At 53.7% G+C, this 19,231-nt stretch overlaps 1 protein-coding gene across 3 annotated transcripts in view; it reads right to left on the bottom strand.

Moving 5' to 3' along the window:
• Positions 1-19,231, bottom strand: part of Atp9a (ATPase phospholipid transporting 9A) — a 114,298-nt gene that overhangs the window by 37,996 nt on the left and 57,071 nt on the right. For all 3 annotated transcript variants that reach the window (XM_078051902.1, XM_078051903.1, XM_078051904.1), the window contains 5 exons: positions 18,153-18,228; positions 12,108-12,184; positions 10,844-11,004; positions 8,497-8,639; positions 7,484-7,596 (listed from right to left, as the gene is read on the bottom strand). In XM_078051902.1, coding sequence (XP_077908028.1) covers positions 7,484-7,596; positions 8,497-8,639; positions 10,844-11,004; positions 12,108-12,184; positions 18,153-18,228 — 570 coding nt within the window. The remainder of the gene's footprint in view (positions 1-7,483; positions 7,597-8,496; positions 8,640-10,843; positions 11,005-12,107; positions 12,185-18,152; positions 18,229-19,231) is intronic.

Here is a 19,231-nt window from a genome sequence, read left to right as displayed (position 1 = left end):
CAGGAATTGAACCCTGGGGCCTCTACCACGGAACTATATCCTTAGCCCTTGATACTTCTTGAGACAAGGTCTTGCTAAATTGCTGAGGCTGGCCTTAACACTTGTGATCCTCCTGCCTCAGCCTCCCGAGTCTCTGGGATTACAGGCCTGTGCCACCACGCCCAGCCAAGACCAGTTGTTAATGAGATGCCTTCCCGTGGCTCACGGAGGCCCCAGCCGGCTTCCCACCATCCTGGGTCATCCGCTCCAGCCACACGGGCCTTTTTGTTCTTGACTTCCCACAGCTCTTCCCGCCTCGGGCCTTGAGCACTGCTGCGGCCTCTGCCTGGATCCATGCCCCAGGCCTCTGCAGCAACTCGGATGTCACCTTCTCAGAGAGTCCCTGGGTGACCTGCCTTTCCACTGCAAGTCACTCACCAAGCACCCTGTGTGTCACTGCCCACGACTGGCTTCTTGTGCCTGAGGATTCCCTCTTCCATCCCATTGAAGGAACAGAGAGCTTGTCCCTGAGAGCTACTCACCACTGTGTCCCTAGTACCCAGGGCCTGGCATGCAACAGGCACTGGCTGGCTGAACGAACAGGTTCCCAGTCTATATTCCTGAGGCGGGGACAGGGAATGCTCAACCAGCACGGACTTCTCCCCATTTCCCCAGGAGAGATAAACATGAAATTGGCCAAGTCAGTTCCAGATTTTAAATCACGGTTTTGAACAAAGGATCGCCTGCAGCAGCTTGAATTCTGGAAGCCAGAAATGTTCAGGGAGCTTCCAAATTCTACATTTTAAAAAAAAAAAACAACTTATCCAACAGGAGCTACGTGATCTTTCAGGATGAATTGCGTTTGGTATCCGTGACATGCGGCTGCCCCAAATAGAGAACAGATGGGTCACCAGAAGCAAGAAAATGACTTTCGTTTAATTTTTTTAAAACTATTTTTAGTAGTGCATGAGACTCCCCAGGTAATTAGACAATTACTAAATTATTCTGGTCACCGTGGGGACACGCCGTGCTCCGGCTTCCGGCTCTGTTAACCTCTGGTGTCAATAGCACACGAGTTTCACTTCCAGGCCAAAGGGCACTGCATGGTAACAATAATTAGAGTAATGAATCAGAACTCCGGTTTCAATGAATCATTATTTGCCAAGTGCTTTTAATTATAAAGAATTTAACTTTAGAATGTAAAGAGGACCGAAGATTTACAGAAAAGGCCTGTCCTGGGGAGACCAGCCAGAGTGCTTCCCCGCGGCTCGTGATTTATGTCCTACATAAACGTATCTCGTGCAGCCGCCGACACGTGTCTCCATTTTTACCCACATTCCTCGGCACCTGGGCCGGATCATTATTTCAGATCAGGGGCCATAACGAGGCCTTTGACAAGGTAATTGCCGCGAGTGGCGAGTTTCAGCGAGAGTGGGCTGGACGGGAAGGCAGAGCAAGGGGTGGCCTGGGGACCCCAGGGGTTTGGTAGAGAATCTGATTCCACAGAGGAGAGACGCTCCGCTAATACTTCAATGGAGACAGCACAGAACCCTGGGGTCTTGTCTCCTGGGCAAAACAATGACAAGCCAGCGAGGCAAGAAGAGGAGCAGGCTGCAGGGTTTCACACGGGAAACCGCAGCAGAAAGCCAGAATGGTGTCCCAGCCATCATCCCTGGTGACAGGTTTAACGTGGCCACCTTCATCAATTTGTCCCTCACCATCTGCCCTGCTTCCCTACCAAGAGGTCTCAGAGAGGAGAGGGACAGCCGCAGGTTTCCGCAGGCCCAGGGGCAGGCGCACGCAGCTGAGCCCCACCACCGAGCCTGGGCGGGCGCAGGGCTGGGTTTTGGGACCCGTCTCCAAAAGGCCCCCGGTGCCCATCTGGAAGAGTTTCACGTTGTACAGTGTTTACCCCTCGCTGCCTCCCACGGGCCCTTTAACCTACACACATTTCTTCTTACTTAAAAAATACCAGGGGAAAACCAAAACAGATGTGGCGGCCACGGAGCAGTGAGCGGGCTCGACTCTGCCCCGGGGAGACCGCCCGGCCCCCCTCAGGAAGGAGGGGCCACACGCACCACGAGGTCAGAAACGATGTCACCACCACCAGCAAGTGCACATGGGGAGGGAAACCAAGATGCTCCCAAAAGGCCCCTGGCAGGGCCCCCGGGAGGGCATGTGGCATCGGGGCACCGAGAGTCCATCCCACACACAGCACAGGAGCCATCGAGACTCAAGGAAAAGTCGGCGTCCTTATCTCACCCATGACCAGTGGCAAGGCCACTTTCCGACAAGAATCTCAGGCAGCGTGACAGGAAAGATTAACACCCAAATTCAACGTGGGGTCATCGTGAATCAGTCTTCTTTCCAAATGCAGTTAAAATGTCACCACGCAGGAACGCTGGTGATGTTAATGGGTCTTGTGGGAGCGGGCAGTTGGTAGCCACTGCTGACGGCAAGGAACTGCTGTGGGGCGGCCCCACCCCCAGAGCAGCTTCCAGCTGACCCCTCGCCAGCTCCCAAGGGCCACGCCATGGAGACAGGCTCAGAGCTGCTGCTACCAAAGGAACAGGCCCGGGGGGTGCAGCGGAGCCCGAGAGGGGCCAAGGCGTTCAAAGAGCAAGCGAGACCCGGACTCCGCTTAAAATTTCAATATTTGTTCCTTGTGGAGTTTTGTTTGTTTTTTAATTAGAGTTGTTTTAAAGATTGCATTAAAAGCCAGTGGGGTGGCACACACCTGTCATCCCAGTGGCTTGGGAGTGACTTGAACACAGAAGATTCCAAAAATAACATATTTCTTTTAAATGAATAAAAAGACAAAGTAGGCTCTGTGTCCACAAGAAAAACTCACAGATTAAAAAAAAGAAATTCTTCCTTAAAAAATAAATATATAAACTGAGCCTCCTCCACGTTTCCTGTGGACGCAGAAAGTGAGACTACCATTTGGCACGCAGGACCCAGTGACAAGCTATACACATCCTGTGCACAGACTCACACTTGGTCATGAAAACACTCCGCACCAATTTCAATAAGCCCCAAACATCATCAGAGACAAAATACTACAGGGAAAAGGACAGGCGCAGATGGAGGTACGTGGGTTAAAACAATTATGTCTTTTGGAAAATATGAACTGACAGAGACCCAGCAGGTGAGGTGCACCGAGCTCTGGGTGGGGGGTCTGGGTGGGCCCCGAGGCCGCCACAGCATCCCATCTCTGTCTCAGATGTGTGACAACAAGTCGAGCCAAGGCACTTCCGCTTGCTGGGAGCAGGTCAAGTAACACAGAAACTCTAGGTAGGAAGACCAGAGCCTTGAAGCAGTGTGGTCATGCACACACTGGGGAAAACACTGGGGATGGCCCCCACGATTGCACATTTACCTAGGAGCAATATTGGGTTTATTTATTGAGAATAACAAAAAAAAAAAACAAGATTCTAAAATGTTGAAAAAAAAATAACTCTCAATCACCAACCAAAACCTCAGAATGACACAATGACACATACTCAGGGTAAGGGCACCAAGAACTACCGATTAAAATTTAAGTTTTGAATCATCATCTCTGCCGTTCAGCAGAAGAGAAGTGCTTGACAGACACTCCAAGCTGGAGCGGGCCCAGGAACACTGTGCCACGTGGAAGAAGCCAGACAGACAGACGGCCACACGCCGCCGAGGTCCACGACTATGCCAGAGGGGCAGACTCAGGCAGACAGGGTGGACTGGTGGCTGCTGGCAGCTGGGGAAGGGGGTGGAGGAGGGACATGGGGTCCGGGGGGGTGTGGGCTTCTCTTCAGGGTGATGGAATGTTCTGAAATTAGCAGCCATGGCTGCACAGAATTATAGGCAATGCTCAAAACCATGACCCATATGCTTTTTAAAAGGGGGGAGGTTATGGTTTTTTAATCACATCTCGATTTTACCCCTAAACGGATCGATAAGCCAGAGGAGCATCATCCCCGGGCTGTGGCCTGCTGGGGCCTGACCTCCTGGTGGGCTGACCGTTTCCTTTTGTTTATTTAGCCTGGCATTAATAATCTGCAGTCTCCTGCCGGAATCTTTTAAAACTGCCCCGCCGTCTTTATGAGGTTAGTTTAGTTCAATAACAGCCTTAAAACCAGTCACCTGGACACTCGTAAACCGCAACCTGCCTTTCGACACACTGAGAATAAGCAGCTGTGGAATCTGGGGTCCTCCTGCAGGGTCCTTCCAGGACTGGACCCGACAGGTGTTCACCCGGGCGTGGCGGGCGGCCCCGCGGGTCAGACCTACATTTTGCACAGGTCCTGGGGATGATGGGTGCTCTGACCCTTTCTCCTTGCTGCCCGGTGGGGCACCTTACAGACTCTCAGGTCCACAACTCAGGTGCTGGAGTTTGAAAGGAAGGGTGAGCCTGAGCCACAGCCACTGTTCTGTGTCCCAACTCGCCTGGGTCACCTGTCACAGGTGGGCACAACTCCCGGGGCTTCCGACTGGTGGCTCAGGTGATGTGGCACAGCGTCCCCAACACCACACTTTAAGAAAGACGGCTACAGAATCACTGCGAAGCCTTGAAGGCTGTGGAGGGGGTGCCATGGCCCGGGGTACCTCTGGGTGTGGGAGTGTACTCCAAGTTCACGATGGAGACACAACTCCACATCCACTCACAGTCAATGAATCGTGCGCTTAATGTGGCTGAATTCTGGGGGTGTGCAGTCAGTAAAGTTGGCACAAAAATAGGAGGAAGTCCTCATGTCTTATCACAGAAGGAGTCGTGTGCTCCCTGCAGGACCTGGACGTGTCCGGACAGGAAGCTGACGGCCTCCCCGGGTGGACGGGTGGGGCTGTCCTCTAAGATGAGCTCACCCCCAACCCTGAGCAACCGCAGACCCAAGATCCGCAAGGCAAACCCACTCATGAGCTTCTGCCCCGGACTTTTATCACCAAGAGCACTATCTGCATGAGGCCACAAACGAGCCACAAAAGGTGAAATACACAAGTATCCCAGATGGCCGGCTTCTGTCCACACCACATGGGCTGTTTAAAATACCAGCCAGACGGGCAGGGTGCGCCTCTGCAGGCCCACACCGCCACCTACGGAGCTGTCTCGTATAATCGTCACCATGTCAACACACCTGCGGACACCTAGCAGGTGCTGATAAGCAGGACAAGCTGAACAATGGACCCTCAGGAGGAGCCTGGGAGGAAGGAGGTTGGAGGGAGGCGTGGTGGGAAGAGGAGGGAGAGGCCACCCCAGGGCGCTGGAGCAGGAGGAGGGCTGCGCTGCAGGTGTGGAGGGACACAGTGACGACCCTGCCAGGGAGCTCACTACTCCAGGGTGCTCCTGGGTGGGAGGAAGAGACAGGGAAGGAGACAGGACACCACTGGAGACAGCCAGGCAAGGGAGAGGGTCATTACTGCCAGGTTAGTGGAGGGGCCTGAAGACAAAAGGCAGGTGGCCCGGTGGGAGCAGGTGCCACGGGCCAAGAGGTGCCTGGAGGCTGCAGGTGGCAGGGAGAGACCCGGGAGGTCCCTGGTGAGTGGTGAGGTAGGTGAGGGGCACGCACTAAGGCCAGCACCTCTGGGAGAGAGGCAGGTGGAGGGGATGCAGGAAGCAACCAGATGTGGGGACACGCCCTCAGGAGCCCATCAGCGATGGCCACATGTGCAGGGTTCAGTGTGCAGGTTCACTGAGGGCTGGAAGCTGAGAGAGAGCCATCGGCAGTGACAGGGGAGGCCCCCAGGGCCACATAACAGGGCCCAGGGCCAGCACGGGAGACCCCGAGACAAAAGAGCCACACAGGGAGAGAGAAAGGAACGGGCACTGTGTGGCCTGTCCTCCCCATCCAGGGACACTCCTCGTAATTTTTTAAGTCCTAAAGGACATCTCTGAAAAAGGTCCACGGACCCATTGGGAGACCAGCCCTAATGCTGACCCACGGAGCCTACAAGATGATAAAGGCTTCTCTGCGGCTGTAGATGGCCGACGACGTGGAACGTGTCCAATTAACTGTTCTCAATTAACACCCACCTTGTGTCCACTGTCAGGAGGGAGCCTGTACATCCAGGCGGTCCTTCAAGCCAATGTTCCAGAACATTAAATATCAACTATAACCACATTGGGAAGGGTTCGTGGATTCTGCCTTCAACCTTTACAGAGAGATACTTCTTTCTTTCTTTTTTGTGGTGGGAGGTGGTTACTGGGGATTGAATTGGGGGCTGTACCTATGAGCTATGTCTGCACACCTTTTATATTTTGAGATCGGGCCTCACTAAGTTACTGAGGCTGGCTCAAACTTGGATCCTCCTGCCTCAGCCTCCCGAACTGCTGGGATCACAGGTGTGTGCCACCTCACCCTGCAACACTGTCGACTGAAACTGGATTTCTAAGTGATCACTATCTGTTTTGACAAATTTTAGGCTAATGTGGCCTCGTCATTCTCTTGTTCTCTCCAAACAAGTGTCTCTCCAGCTGGGAGCTGGCCTCATGGAGTATCCATCTTCCCTCTGCACGTGCCTCAGAACTTCCCAGGGCCTTCTGCACCTTGTCTCCACTAACTCTTAACACAAGCGGGGACCCTGCGCTAGCCCCCGTGGACCTGAATCTCTAGACTATCCGGCCCAAATCAAAGCACCACCCGCAATTCTAGTGAGCAGCAGGAGTGGGGACCCACCGGCCTATCTTTCAGGAACATCGGGACACCTACCAGTAAGACCTTTCTGTGAAAGAGTGACCGACTGTAAAAAAATGTAGGGGAAAAAAAAGTGAGAGCAGTAAGTTGAGTCTTCTGATAGGTTAGTTTCCTTCACAGACCACCAAGTTGACCACAGACAGGAAACTAAAGGTAACGACACATGATTCCTGCCCGAGACCCTCGGTGACCACTACTCGGCTCAGAGCCGGGGAAGAGGAAAACAGACTGTTCTCTAACTTGAGTGTGACCGACCGAGAGGCGCTCAGAGTTCCTTGTGGCACCAGATGCTGGGCAAGCAATTTTTTTTTTTTTTTTTGCAAAAAAAAAAAAATTTTGTAGTTGTGGATGGATACCGCAACTTTTATTTCATTTGTTTATTTTTATGTGGTGCTAAGGACTGAGCCCAGTGCCTCACACTGCCAGGCAAGCGCTCTGCCACCGAGCTCCAGCCCCAGGCCTGGGCCAACGACTTTATCTTGGCTTCTCCCAGTGTCCGTTAGCATTTCGGTGCCCTGCAGTGAGGAAGAGGGGAAGTCATCGTCCACGACGACTTCGCCCAAAACGTCAAGGACTGATGGTGACGTACATTTGGGGAGCAGACACTGGGGACGTGGGGAGCAATGCTGAAGGGTACAGGGTTCCCTCTGGAGTGGTGCAGGTAAAATAGATCGTGAGGATGGCCGCCTGACGGTGTGAATGCAGTCAAAACCAGCAATCGTACATTTTTAAACCTACGCCTTAAGTGTGGATAAACTTACACCATGGTGATTACACCGCAATATAGCTATTAAGAAACGTGCAGGCGCCGTCTTGGGGACTGCGAGGGAGGGCTTTACCTGGGTGTAAATACTGAAAATGTGGCTTTGCACTTCATCCATGGAGTCCAGGCCATAGGCCACCGTTCCCAGGTGAAGGCGCTTGAAAACCATCTCATTCTGGGTAAGAGTTCCTGAAACACAAGACAGATGAGAACAGGGACCCCATACTTCCAGTGTCACACACTGGCTTCAGCGCTGCCCCCGCTGGAGTAGGCAGGAGAGGCACCCTTCCCCTGCTGGGTTGCCATGGAGACATGGCCACACCCATTCTCTAGGCTGGCCAGGAGGACTGTCCATCAGGACAGCTGCCGTGTTCCCTCGACAAGAGGGTTGTGCGTGAGGTACCCCAGGCCAACCAGATTCTACCTGGGGGGAGCCTGACCCTTGAGCAGAGAGTCACGGATGGAAGATGAGTCGTCAAGTCACCCCCACGGCACAGCCCTGCCGAGACCGTCCTGGGGGGACGCAGACTGGTGTGTCCAGAGCCTTCCTGGCCCTCTCCTTCCTGAAACCTGGCTTGGCTGTTCCGGGGAGCTACCTGGTATCTCCCTCCTACGCTGCAGCCACTAACTGGAGGAGAGGAAGACTCGGGTCGCCAACCCCATCTTTGTTCCCCCCCACCGCGAGGACTTCAGTCGGACAGGCGTTAAAGGGGGGAGCAGTACTGGGGTGCGGTGGTGATACAAGGACTGTGGCCAGACTGCCCGGGTCCCACGCCTCCTTGGGCCACTCTGTGCCTGTGACAGCACTTAACCTCTCACTGCCCCTTTCCTCATGAGGGAAGTATGTCCTAAAGCATGGGGCTGCCACGGGCATTAACCAAGTGACCTTCACAAACTCCAGCACGGAGCGTGGCGTTAACTAGTCCCATGGAAGTCCCTGCGGCCACCACCAGCAGCCTCTACTCGTCCCACAGTGAGAGGGAGAGCCCCGCTCTCCGAGCTCCGCTCCCCGAGCATGGCGCCCCTTTCCCCTCTCCACCTCCTGCAGGGCACTGTGCACCGGGTGCTGCGCAGGCCGCAAGCGCTCACCTGTCTTGTCCGTGAGCAGGTAGGAGATCCTGCCCAGCTGCTCGGGGATCGTGCTGGAGCGCACCACCGTCCCAGGGATTTTGGAATCCCGTCGAATCACCCAGCTGTACACGATCTTGCCCATGTCCAGGTTCACACGCAAACTGGGCAGAAAGCCAGAAGGAGCAGGTTAGAAGGACAAACAGAAGGCCCAAATGTGTCTTCATACCAACAGCAGGGACTCTAAACACACCGCGCCCTGCAGTGAGCACGTCCACACAGTGGTGCTACCGTTGTCACCCTGACTACTGTAGGGGCCTCCACAGTGGGAACAGACGGGACTTCTGCCCCTGTGTGTGGCTTACTCCACAGGGAGCAGAATGTTCTCAAGGGTCCTCTGCAGCACCAGATGTGTCAAAATGTCCTTCTTTTTCAGGGCTAAGTAATATTCATTTACATATGTGCTACTTATTTTAAATATTATTTAATGAATTAGTATTTATTATAATTCATTATTAAATTCATTATTTGTTACCAAAAAATAGAAATTTTCAAATTGATTCATGATCTCATAAATTAATCAAAATGCATGCCATTGTACTAACAAGCCCTGATTCATATGAAAATTCACTTCGCCTGCTGGGTGTGGCGGCACGTGCCTGAAATCCAAGCAACTCAGGGCTGAGGCAGAAGGATCACCCGTTCAAGGTCAGCCTCAGCAACTCGTTGAGGCCCTAAGCAACTTAGTGAGACTCTGTCTCAACATAAAATAAAAAGGGCTGGGGATGCGGCTCCGTACCCCTGGGTTCAATCCCCAATATAAAATTTAAAAACAAAAACAAACAAACAAAAACTATGACTCCACTTAGGATCACACTAGAAAGACTTGTTTCACCAGCAATAAAGCAGACTTGTTTGCTGAGACCACCCTCCAGAGTGTGCTGGCCAGGACACAATACCCTGCCCCGAGGGACCAAATCCCACCACAGTCTCTACCTGAAAGAGAAACAAATTCTAACCTGGAAAACAAAAATATGCAGAACACAAGACAAAATGTAAAAATAATACATACCAAGTGTAAGAGAGACGTAAGTGTGATGAGTTTCAGGGAAAATGATATTTAGTTTATTTCACTAATCATTTATAATAGAGAAAAAACAGAATTATGCAGCAAAGACAAATCATCACACCTACGAAATACAGTTCTAAAAACTGCACAGGCATATTTGTTGGGAAAGGTTATTTCTAACAGTGCTTTGATTTTTTTTAATATTTATTTTTTAGTTATAGGTGAACACAAATGTCTTTATTTTACTTTGTGGTGCTGAGGATCGAACCCAGTGCCTCACGCATGCTAGGTGATGCTCTACCTCTGAGCCACAACCCCAACCCTGCTCTGAATTTTTTTTTATATGCAGATTTTATGTACAGCCAAATTTCCTTTTTTCTAAATAGAAAGAGGTATAGAAAAAATATATCCCAAAATATTAGTAGAGCTTATCACCTTGGTTGTAGGATTGCAGGTCATTTTTTATTTTCCTTTTTTTGCTAATGTGAATGTTTACTCTTCCTACTATGAGATTCCACTATGTAAATTATTATTTTTAACAGGAGAGGAACCTAAAGGCTTTATTAATTTTACTTGTTCATGGTGACCCTCACAAGAGAGCAGAGTGTGCAGCAATGGCCAAAGGATGATGTATGTGTACTTTTTACCCTAAGAATCATGAATCTGTGAGGAAGTGGCAGGACACGTGGGCGTCTGGACTTGGGTGAACTCTGTGGGTGTCACTGTGAGAATATGGGGTGGAGCTAGTGGAAGATAAGGGCTGCTACAAGGTTTTCCCAGCCACATTCGCTGCAGTCCCAGTTTTCAGTCTTGGTGATCAATGCTGTTCGGGGTCTGGGACAGCCCTCCAAAGAGAATCTGCATGTCTCGGTGCCCGCAGGGAAGGTCAGGCCAAGGGCCCTTCCTGAAGCTACAGTTCCACAGTGAGGTCTTGAGCATATTGACTCAGCAGACTTGCTTCCATTCCTTGGCATGAAATGTGTTCAGTGAGCTTTCTAAGGAAGAAATAAACTGTGTCTTCCAAAATATGAAGCCCCCCAAAGTGGGGATCTCCTTCATATTTGAGGAAATCCATAAAAATGAAGGCATCCCGGCTGAGAAGCCGTCCTCCCCCACAGAACAGGCAAGGAAAGGCGCTCGGAGGAGACGGGAGGGTTCCAGGGGGCCTCCTGTGCTGCAGCCGAGCGTGGCTCGCTCGCTCCCTGACCGCCCCTGCTCACCCTAAGGGCCACCGGGCCGCGGTCCTGCAGTGAGCAGCGGGAAGCAGACCTGCCAGCACCCACGACCAGCCCTGCTCACCTGATGGGAATGATGTTGGAAAACAGGAGGAGGAAGCGGATGATCTGCAGGTACCAGCGGCCAGCAAAGTGCTGCAGGGCCACCATGACCAGGGAGACCACCACCAAGGCGCCAAAGAGGATCTTGGTGAGGCAGTTCACCTCCAGGTCAAACAGGCCGATCTGTGGGCGAAGCAGGAGACTCACGGTCAGCCGGCATGGCCCGCAGCCGCCACGGAGCTGGCCCTGCCCCGGGGGCTCTCCTTCCCAGCAGAGGACACTGCTCTGTGGCTGGAGGCCAGAACAGACACTCAAAGGACCTCACAGAACTGCGATTTCAAAGTTTTATGTTTTTTGTTTTTTTTAATAACTTCAGAAGATTTAGATACAGAAACACAGGAGCCCGTGACCTCGGTGCTGGGCTGCCCTGTGCTCTGCACAGCCCCTGCCACCCCGCACAGCGGCCTTGGGAAACGACTGGGATCCTACATTCACAGCACCATGCCACAGGACCTCCCGGTGCTGCCTGGAAGTTCTGGGCACCCAGGGTCCGGTGCTGCCTTAGTGGACATTATTATTTTAATAGTTATGCGCCTATTGTCAGGCGTCTTCCCTGCCCATCGGAGCCACAACTTCAAAAAACATGGCCCAGACCAAGGCAAAACCAGCACGTAAGTGACGCTATCATGCGGAGTGGGTGGGTGGGGGCGGTGACGAGTCTGGGAAGCACAGAAAATCACTCTGCCACGGTCTCTTAAAACTTGGAGACGGGAGGGGATGGGGGGTCACAGTGTGGGGGGAGTGACGATGGGGGTGTCAGCTGATCCAACTGCATGTCCTGCCACAGCAGAGGCTCCTGGGGCGCTGAACCCCACCAGGAGCCCACAGAATTCCCCTGCGTGACATGAGGAAGGGCCACGGAAGTCACCTGCACTTGTGGGGCTGTGTGAGGACTGGTTTTTTCCTGCAGTGCTGGGAGGGAGCTCAGGGACAGCCACTGCCCTGCACCCCAGCCCTGCTGTGAGGGGGAAACAGGCCCCATGGAGGCAGCGATTCTCACCTGCGTGACCTCGGCAGCTTGCCTTAGCTTACGAGCTGCTCAAACCTCCTGTGTTCACGTGTGAATACGGATGTGTCTATACAGTGTGTGAGTGTGCACGCACACACACACGCACAGGGAAAGAACACACCTGCATGTGCATGAAAGAACACTGCGGGTGCCCCTGCTTTTGGAGCTGACCCTCACCCACTGACGGCGCTCATGGTGTGCCGGGGGCCCCACCCACCTTACTGCGCGGGTTCGAGGTGTTCATGACGCTGCGGAGCTCTCTGCCGGTGTAGAGGACGACTCCCACCACCGTACCTGGAAGGAGACCCCGTCCCAAAACACATCAGCACACACAGGCAGCTGGCGAGCGGGAGTCGGACCCCACCGACACCATGCCACGGGAACAACCGGACCTGGGGCCACCAAAGATCCATGGCTGCACTGAGCAGCAGGACAAGCCGCTGACATTAACCTCCAGTCAAAATCAGATAAGCCTCGGAGTTCCCCTTTCTCACCAGCCACATTTCAAGTGTTTGACAGTCACATGGGGCTAGTGGCCTCTGGAGGACAGCAAAGAGTAGAGCATTCTCCTCGCTGTGCAAGGTTCCACTGAGCAGTGCCAGCCTGGGGGTCCAGAGGCCTCTGATGGCAGGAGAGTCGGGGAGCGAGGTGGTCCCTGGTGCCATCAGCCTCAGAGGCTCCCAGGGGTGCCTGGAACCTCTGGGCCTTTGGACACCATCAGGGAAACTTAAGACTACACCCTTCCTTCCTGAGCGTATTCTTCCCAGTGAGTCCGACTGCTTTCTGACCCTGTGTCCAGCGTGGCCATTTGGGAGCCTGTGCAAATCCCTTCCCAAGAACTGCCCTTCCCCCTCCACCCTCCGGGCACAAGGAAAGACTGGTGGCTTCCGTGTAAACTGTGCCATGTATTTTGGGGGGAAATCTGGTAATATCTGAGGAGGCGGCAGGGAGGACGGCAGAGCCGCCAGCTCTGTGGGGATGCTGGGGACAGGTGGGCGCCTGAGTCGGCCACACCTGAGCTGAAGCTGGTGAGAAGGGGCCGGCCCCGCCTGCTCTCAGGGAGGGTCCCAGAAAGTCTCCACAAGAAAAAGAAAAGCCCTGCCTTCTCCCCACGCACGCTGCGAAACCCACCGCCGGAGAGACACGGAGACACAAAGTGGTCCAGAGACCGGCCCCAGTGCGGCCCTGGGACTGTCTTTGGACAAAGAGCCCTGGGAGGAGGCCCCAAGTCCCTCTCCGCCTGGAAACATCCTGCACAATGAGCTCCCTCGCAGGAGCTCAGCAGATGGCCGGCCAGGAGAGCGGCGCGGTCCTCAGCAGATGGCAGGCTCCTGTGAACGCAGGCATCCCTCCCTCGGCCCGTCACCAGAGCAGATGGTCAGACTGTGGGAGCCACGCCTGAGAGGAGCTGGGGACGGCCACGTGGCCACTCCACCAAACGAGGGCAGATGCAGCTCAGCCCGACCCCAATGCCCAGGGTGAGGAGGGTCCTACTAACCAGGGGTACCCAAAGGGCGCAATCCCCACACTAGCCTGGCAACCACCGTGCCACCGAAGGCTGCTGAAAATGACCTTTTCCATCTACAGCCGCTCTGTGCCCAGGACCACCACTCTGCCCCCACGAGATCAGAACCCAGCGCCCTCCCAGCTGCCCTGGGGAGAAGGCACGCTGGGCTGGGGCTGCCCCCTGCTGCCAGAGTCTGAATTGTTATCAACTTTTAAATTCAGGAGCTTTCCTAAAAAAAATTGAAACCACTGGCTTTTCCTGGAAAGTGGAAGATCGGGTGACCTTGGGTCCACCTTCCTCGATGGCCTAAGCAGCTGGTGCAAAAAAGCCTCCACCCCTTGAGCCAGGCACCTGCTCTCAGCTCACAGCGGTCCCACCCCTGCTAACCCCCTGCCCAATTCTCAGCTCTTGACCCAACGAATCTCTCCACCCCAGCCCTCGGACCCCTTCCTACGTTGTCACCTTCCAGGTCCTACTCTGCTCTCTGTGTCTCCTCACTGTGGAGCACAGTCCTTGCCATCCCCCGCCAGCCCCCACCTGGCTTCTCCCAGGAGCCAGGCGGACGGTTGGGCCTGTCGGGAGGCTCTCATTAGCTCTGCTGCAGGGTGGGGTCCTGCCTGGGCTCAGGATTAGTCTGCGATGACTTTGATCCTCACCCACGACAAGAGACGAGCTGAACCCAAGAGTGTGTTCAGGAACTTTTGTAAGAGACGTTGCTGCAATGCCCCAGCGTGGATCTGAAGACGAAGCCCACTGAGTTAGGCAAAGTCCAACCGGGCATGCTCAACTCGTGCGGCAAGGAGCACCGGCGTCACGGCATGCTGGTCATGCACAGGCCTAAAGAACCCTGCTCCAGATTAGGACCACACTACAGACTTAGGGGAGGGGAGGACCTCAGAGTTTGAGAACTGGAGTAGAACCCGGGGCTCCTGATATCCTGCCTTCCTCTTCTGCCAAGTCCCCGGCTCTCCTCAGCCCCTGCCTCCTCCATCGCCCTGGTACTCCTCTGCCTTGAAGCACTGTGTTGGGTTACCATGGCAACCACATCTTCCCCGGATGGATGCCCGCCGAGGCAGCTGGACCCTCAGCCCAGCCCAGCAAGCTTTCTTATTTTTTCAAGTTCCACGGCACAACAGTGGGCTGACCCAGAGGCAGGAGGGGGATTCTGAAGGCAGCAGAGACGCACAGCCCCCCAGGACTGCCCACACTCCTGCTGGCTCTTTCTGGAGTTGAGCCCGCGGCTCCAGGCATCTCACCCCGTGGTCACATCGGGATCAGAGTGCAGCCCGGGGTCCACCAGTAAGGGAAACGGAGGCCAACTAAGGTCACGGCAAATGCCCGGGAGATCATACGCCCCAAAACATACAGCCACTGAAGGGCACGGCAGGTGACATCATGGACCACAGAACCACTGCTCACTTTCTCTTCCCACAAAACCAAGCGCAGGGCAGGAATCCAGATGAGGGAAACCACATCTTTGACTCCACAATGAACTCCCCGCAATGGTCTGAAATTGAATCCATCTCCCAGATCCCACCTTGCCTTCCCCGTCCTCCTCCCAGGTGAGGGCTCTCCAAGGCTGGGGATCTTGGGCAAGTTGCCTCACCTCTCTGACGCTCAGTTCCCAAGACCAAGATAAGCTCATGGCAGCAAAGTGCCTGAAAAATCAGGCTTCTCACTGCCGTTGACGTCCGAGATTAAGACTGAGGCCTGGTCCCTCACCTCAGAACCCTCAAATGTCCTTTTCTTACTAGTTTCAGAGAACATACATAAAACTCGTTCCCATTTTCTGCCACCTCCTCTGTAGCCTGTAAGTCATGAGCCCAGGAGGCTGGGCCCAGCACCTGGGGGTCCTGCTGCAGCTCTGGGACCCAGCAGGGAGGCTGGCAGGGAGCAGGGGCTCCGTGAAGGAGAAGGAGACCCCAGAGTGAAAACCGAGGGAACGGAGACGGAGTTGTTATTGAGCCGTTAATGCCAACAAGATGAGTAACTGATCGGATCAATCAGGCTACGGGAAGTCAAGGTGGAGGTCACCTTTGGTGGGGTGGGGGCCTAGAAGTGAGCTGAGGGCAGTTTCTGGGGATGGAGGGTTGATAATAGCCCACTTCTTGCCGTGGGTACTGGTCACACGGGGGTCTGTGTTAAAATCCACACGTGTTACATTTAGGACTTGTGTGATTTCCTGCATGGTTTTCACGGAAGGAGAGATGTCCAACCCTCTGCAAGAACAGAAGCACACACTGTTCACACTACTGCTGGGTAAGGAGCTGTGCCTGTCACGGGCACCGGTCACCCTGCAGCCCTACCCAGGTGCGGCACAGTGAGGTGCTCTCCTGCACGCCCTGTGCAGGTGTTCCGCACACACGTTCTCCTGCCTCCCTCTCCCCGGAGCTGACTGCTCCTCAGCCTCCACCTCTGTCAGGGTTCAAGCCGAGGAGACTCCTTGCTAGCCAGCTGTCCTATCTCTACCCCAAGATGAATTCCAGCTGCATCAGGTATTTTAACATAAAGCCATATAAACTCTGCAAGACAATGTCACCGTATAGTTCTGTGATTTTTGACCTGGGAAGCTTTGTCTAAGCATGTCACAAAAACCAGAAATTATAAAGAAAAACAGGATCATAGGTGCGATGAGATGAAGACTCTAAACTTTTAGATCAAAATACAAATAAGATCAAAGGAAACAGCAGTTGCGATTAAGATCAAACAGAAGGATGATAGTCTCACAACATAAAGAATTCCTAGAAATAATTTTTTAAAAAAACCTATGAACAGGGCTGGGCACACCTGTAATCCCAGCAGCTCAGGAGACCGAGGCAAGAGGATTACGAATTCCAACTTCAGCCTCAGCAACTTAGAGAGGCCCTTAGCAATTTACTGAGACCCTATCTCTAAATTTAAACAAAAAGGACTGGGGATGTGGCTCAGTAGTTAAGTGCCCCTCGGTTCAATCCCTGGCTAAAAATAAATAAATAAATATACACACACACACACACACACACACACACACACACACACACACATGATTGAACAGAAAAATGGGCACAGTATGCAAAGCGGCAATTCACATGTATATTTAAAAAATATAAATGAACAATAAACATAAAGGAAGTTGTAATATTTTAAAGTCAAATAACATGTGGTATGTCAATCACCTAGACAAAAATTTAAAAGGCAGCCAGGCGTGGTGGTGTACATCTGTAATCATAGCGGCTTGGGAGGCTGAGGCAGGAGGATTGAGAGTTCAAAGCCAGCCTCAGTAACGGGGGAGGTGGTAAGCAACTTGGTGAGACCCTGTCACTAAATAAAACACAAAATAGCGCTGGGGATGTGGCTCAGTGGTCCAGTGCCTCTGAGTTTAATCCCTGGTAGCCTCCCCAAAATTTAAAAGGCAAAACACAGCACCGGCTTGAGGGCCTATGTGGGATTATCAAGATGATGAACTAGAAGAGAAAAAGCTACTGAGGAAAAGCAACTAGTTCAGACATTGTACAGCCTCCTGGTCAGGGAGTGGGCGGGGCATAGCGGGGGAGGGGAGGGGCAGAGTGGGAGTGGGCGGAGCAGAGGGGGAGGGGAGTGGGCGGGGCAGAGTGGGAGTGGGCGGGGCAGAGTGGGAGTGGGCGGGGCAGAGCGGGAGTGGGCTGCATGGCCCTGTGGCCATGGGTGAGCCGTGGGGCCCTGGTGGGGCCAAGCAGAGTCAGGACCAATTCCTCACACGTTAGTCAAGGGCAAGGAGAGACATGATGTAAATGACCAGACAGCAGGAAAGGGACGCAACCAAAAACAAAACAAGAGGGAGCCAGTCTCTGCCTGTTTGCACCAAGTACATGGCCACCCAGGATGACCTGCCTTCGTGCCCCTTTCCTCCCCTGGTCACATGGAATTCTGATCTGACTTCTGATGACCTACAGAACACAGAAGACCAAGCAAACACAACAGGATGTGAGTGGGGAGAGGGGAGGGTCTGACGAGGGGAAGACCCCCTGACTCCAAGAGTAGAGCTGGAAAGTGACCAGTGGTGGGACTGTCATGGGACCTGATTATACGCGGACACGCTCTCACAAGGACACGGGTGCTATACTATGTTTAAAGGCTGCACAGTAAGTTCCACATCTGAGCAAAGTGCCTGGGTTCAAATCCCAGCTCTGTCTTACCCACTGTGTGGCCTTGAGCAAGTCCCTCGTCCTCACCGAGTCTCAGTTCCTTCAAAATACTAGTGCCCGCCCTCGAGGTGATGTCCAGGGTGAAGTAGAGGGTGTGACACAAGTGAAGGACCCAGTCCAGTGCCTGCCGCGCTGCCTCTTGCGGCCCGCAATTGACCACCACAGCAGCAGACCACCCTGGGTCCTGGGGCCCTCCTGCTCTCGTCACCCAGCACGTGACCCCAAAGCCATGGACACCCACTTCACCTTGGTGTTACCCACAGACTCAGCCCTTCCCAGGGCACTTTCCCACACGCACACCAACACGGGCAGCTGTCCCCATGCACACAACTTCCGGCCACACCGGCCAGGCTGACTCGATCTCTGGCACAGACTAGAAATGGCAACGGAAGCGGCAAGAAGGGAACACTGCAGTTCGCAGGCCACGGTGGCCTCCCCTCTAGGCATCTGTACGCGTCCCGGCCACATGAGATGTCAGTGCAGCTCCCCAGAGATGCCAGAACTCGGGGAAAACTCCACCCCACCGGCACCTGGCTTTCCCACCGCCAGGTGACCATCCTGACGCCAACGCGATCCCGCCATGCGGTCTCACCTGAGGCCACGACCGTGCCAGCCCACAGCGTGTTCTCGATGCTCAAGCTCTCGCTGATGGACGGGTCACTGTCTTCCTGGAAGAGACCACACAGACGTGTTTGTTGACTAGTGTCCCTCGGTATCTGTGGGGTCCAGTTCCAGGAGCCCAGGGAAGCCAAGTCCTGCGCACGTCTTCCGCAGGGTTCCGTCATCTCTAGGTGACTAGTGCTGTATAAATGGCTGTAGTGCCCACGACAACAACAAAGGTCTCTACAGTCTCCATACAGGCGCAGTTTTTTCCGGAACTTTTTTAAAACATTTTTTACATATACGACAGCAGAATGCATTACCATTCTTACTCCACTATAGAGCACAGGTTTTCATTTCTCTGGTTGTATACAAACTACCTTCACACCGATTCGTGTTTCACACCTGTACTTAGGGTGACGACGTCCATCAAATTCCAGCATCATTTCTAACCCCCTGCCCCCTCCCTTCCCCTCCCAGCCCTCTGCCCTATCTAGAGTTTTCTGGAATGTTTCTGATGCATGATGTGTTGAAACTGTGGCTGCAGAACCTGCTGATGAGGGGGACGACCAAATAGGGACCCTACGGCTTCCAGCCTGCCCTGCTCTAGGCAAGGAGAAGGGCCCCCCACCATGAATCCGGAGGCCACAGGTGGGGAGCCCACAGCTCAGCTGGGGAAGGGGGCCAGGCCCATCCGCTGCCACTCGGGAGTTTGCACCTCTCATGGAAATGTGTGTGAAAGCCGTCCTGTACATAAAGAGTAGAGATTTCCAACACTAAAGAACGACTTCACAGGGAGAGGTCTAACGTGGAAAAGGCACTACTCAGGCTCGGCCAGGCTGGGGCTTAGAGAAGTTCTATGATCCACTGTCTCATGTCCTCAAATAACTTAGATCCAAGTTTAGCAAGTATTCTGAAAGGTCCAAGAGTGGCAGCCAGGACTTGTATGAAGAGGAGGACTGGACCCCCCTGGAGGGGCAGGGGCATGGCTAACATTAATCACTCCACACTGGGCTCCACGTCCTTCAAGCCCTTCTAGGCTGGGAGAGAATTCTGGCCTGTCGACTTTAC

The sequence above is a fragment of the Ictidomys tridecemlineatus genome, chromosome 5, assembly GCF_052094955.1.
Source record: "Ictidomys tridecemlineatus isolate mIctTri1 chromosome 5, mIctTri1.hap1, whole genome shotgun sequence".
Lineage (NCBI taxonomy): Eukaryota > Metazoa > Chordata > Mammalia > Rodentia > Sciuridae > Ictidomys > Ictidomys tridecemlineatus.
Note: the sequence above shows the minus strand (reverse complement) of the source record. Positions and strands in the feature narration are given on the sequence as shown.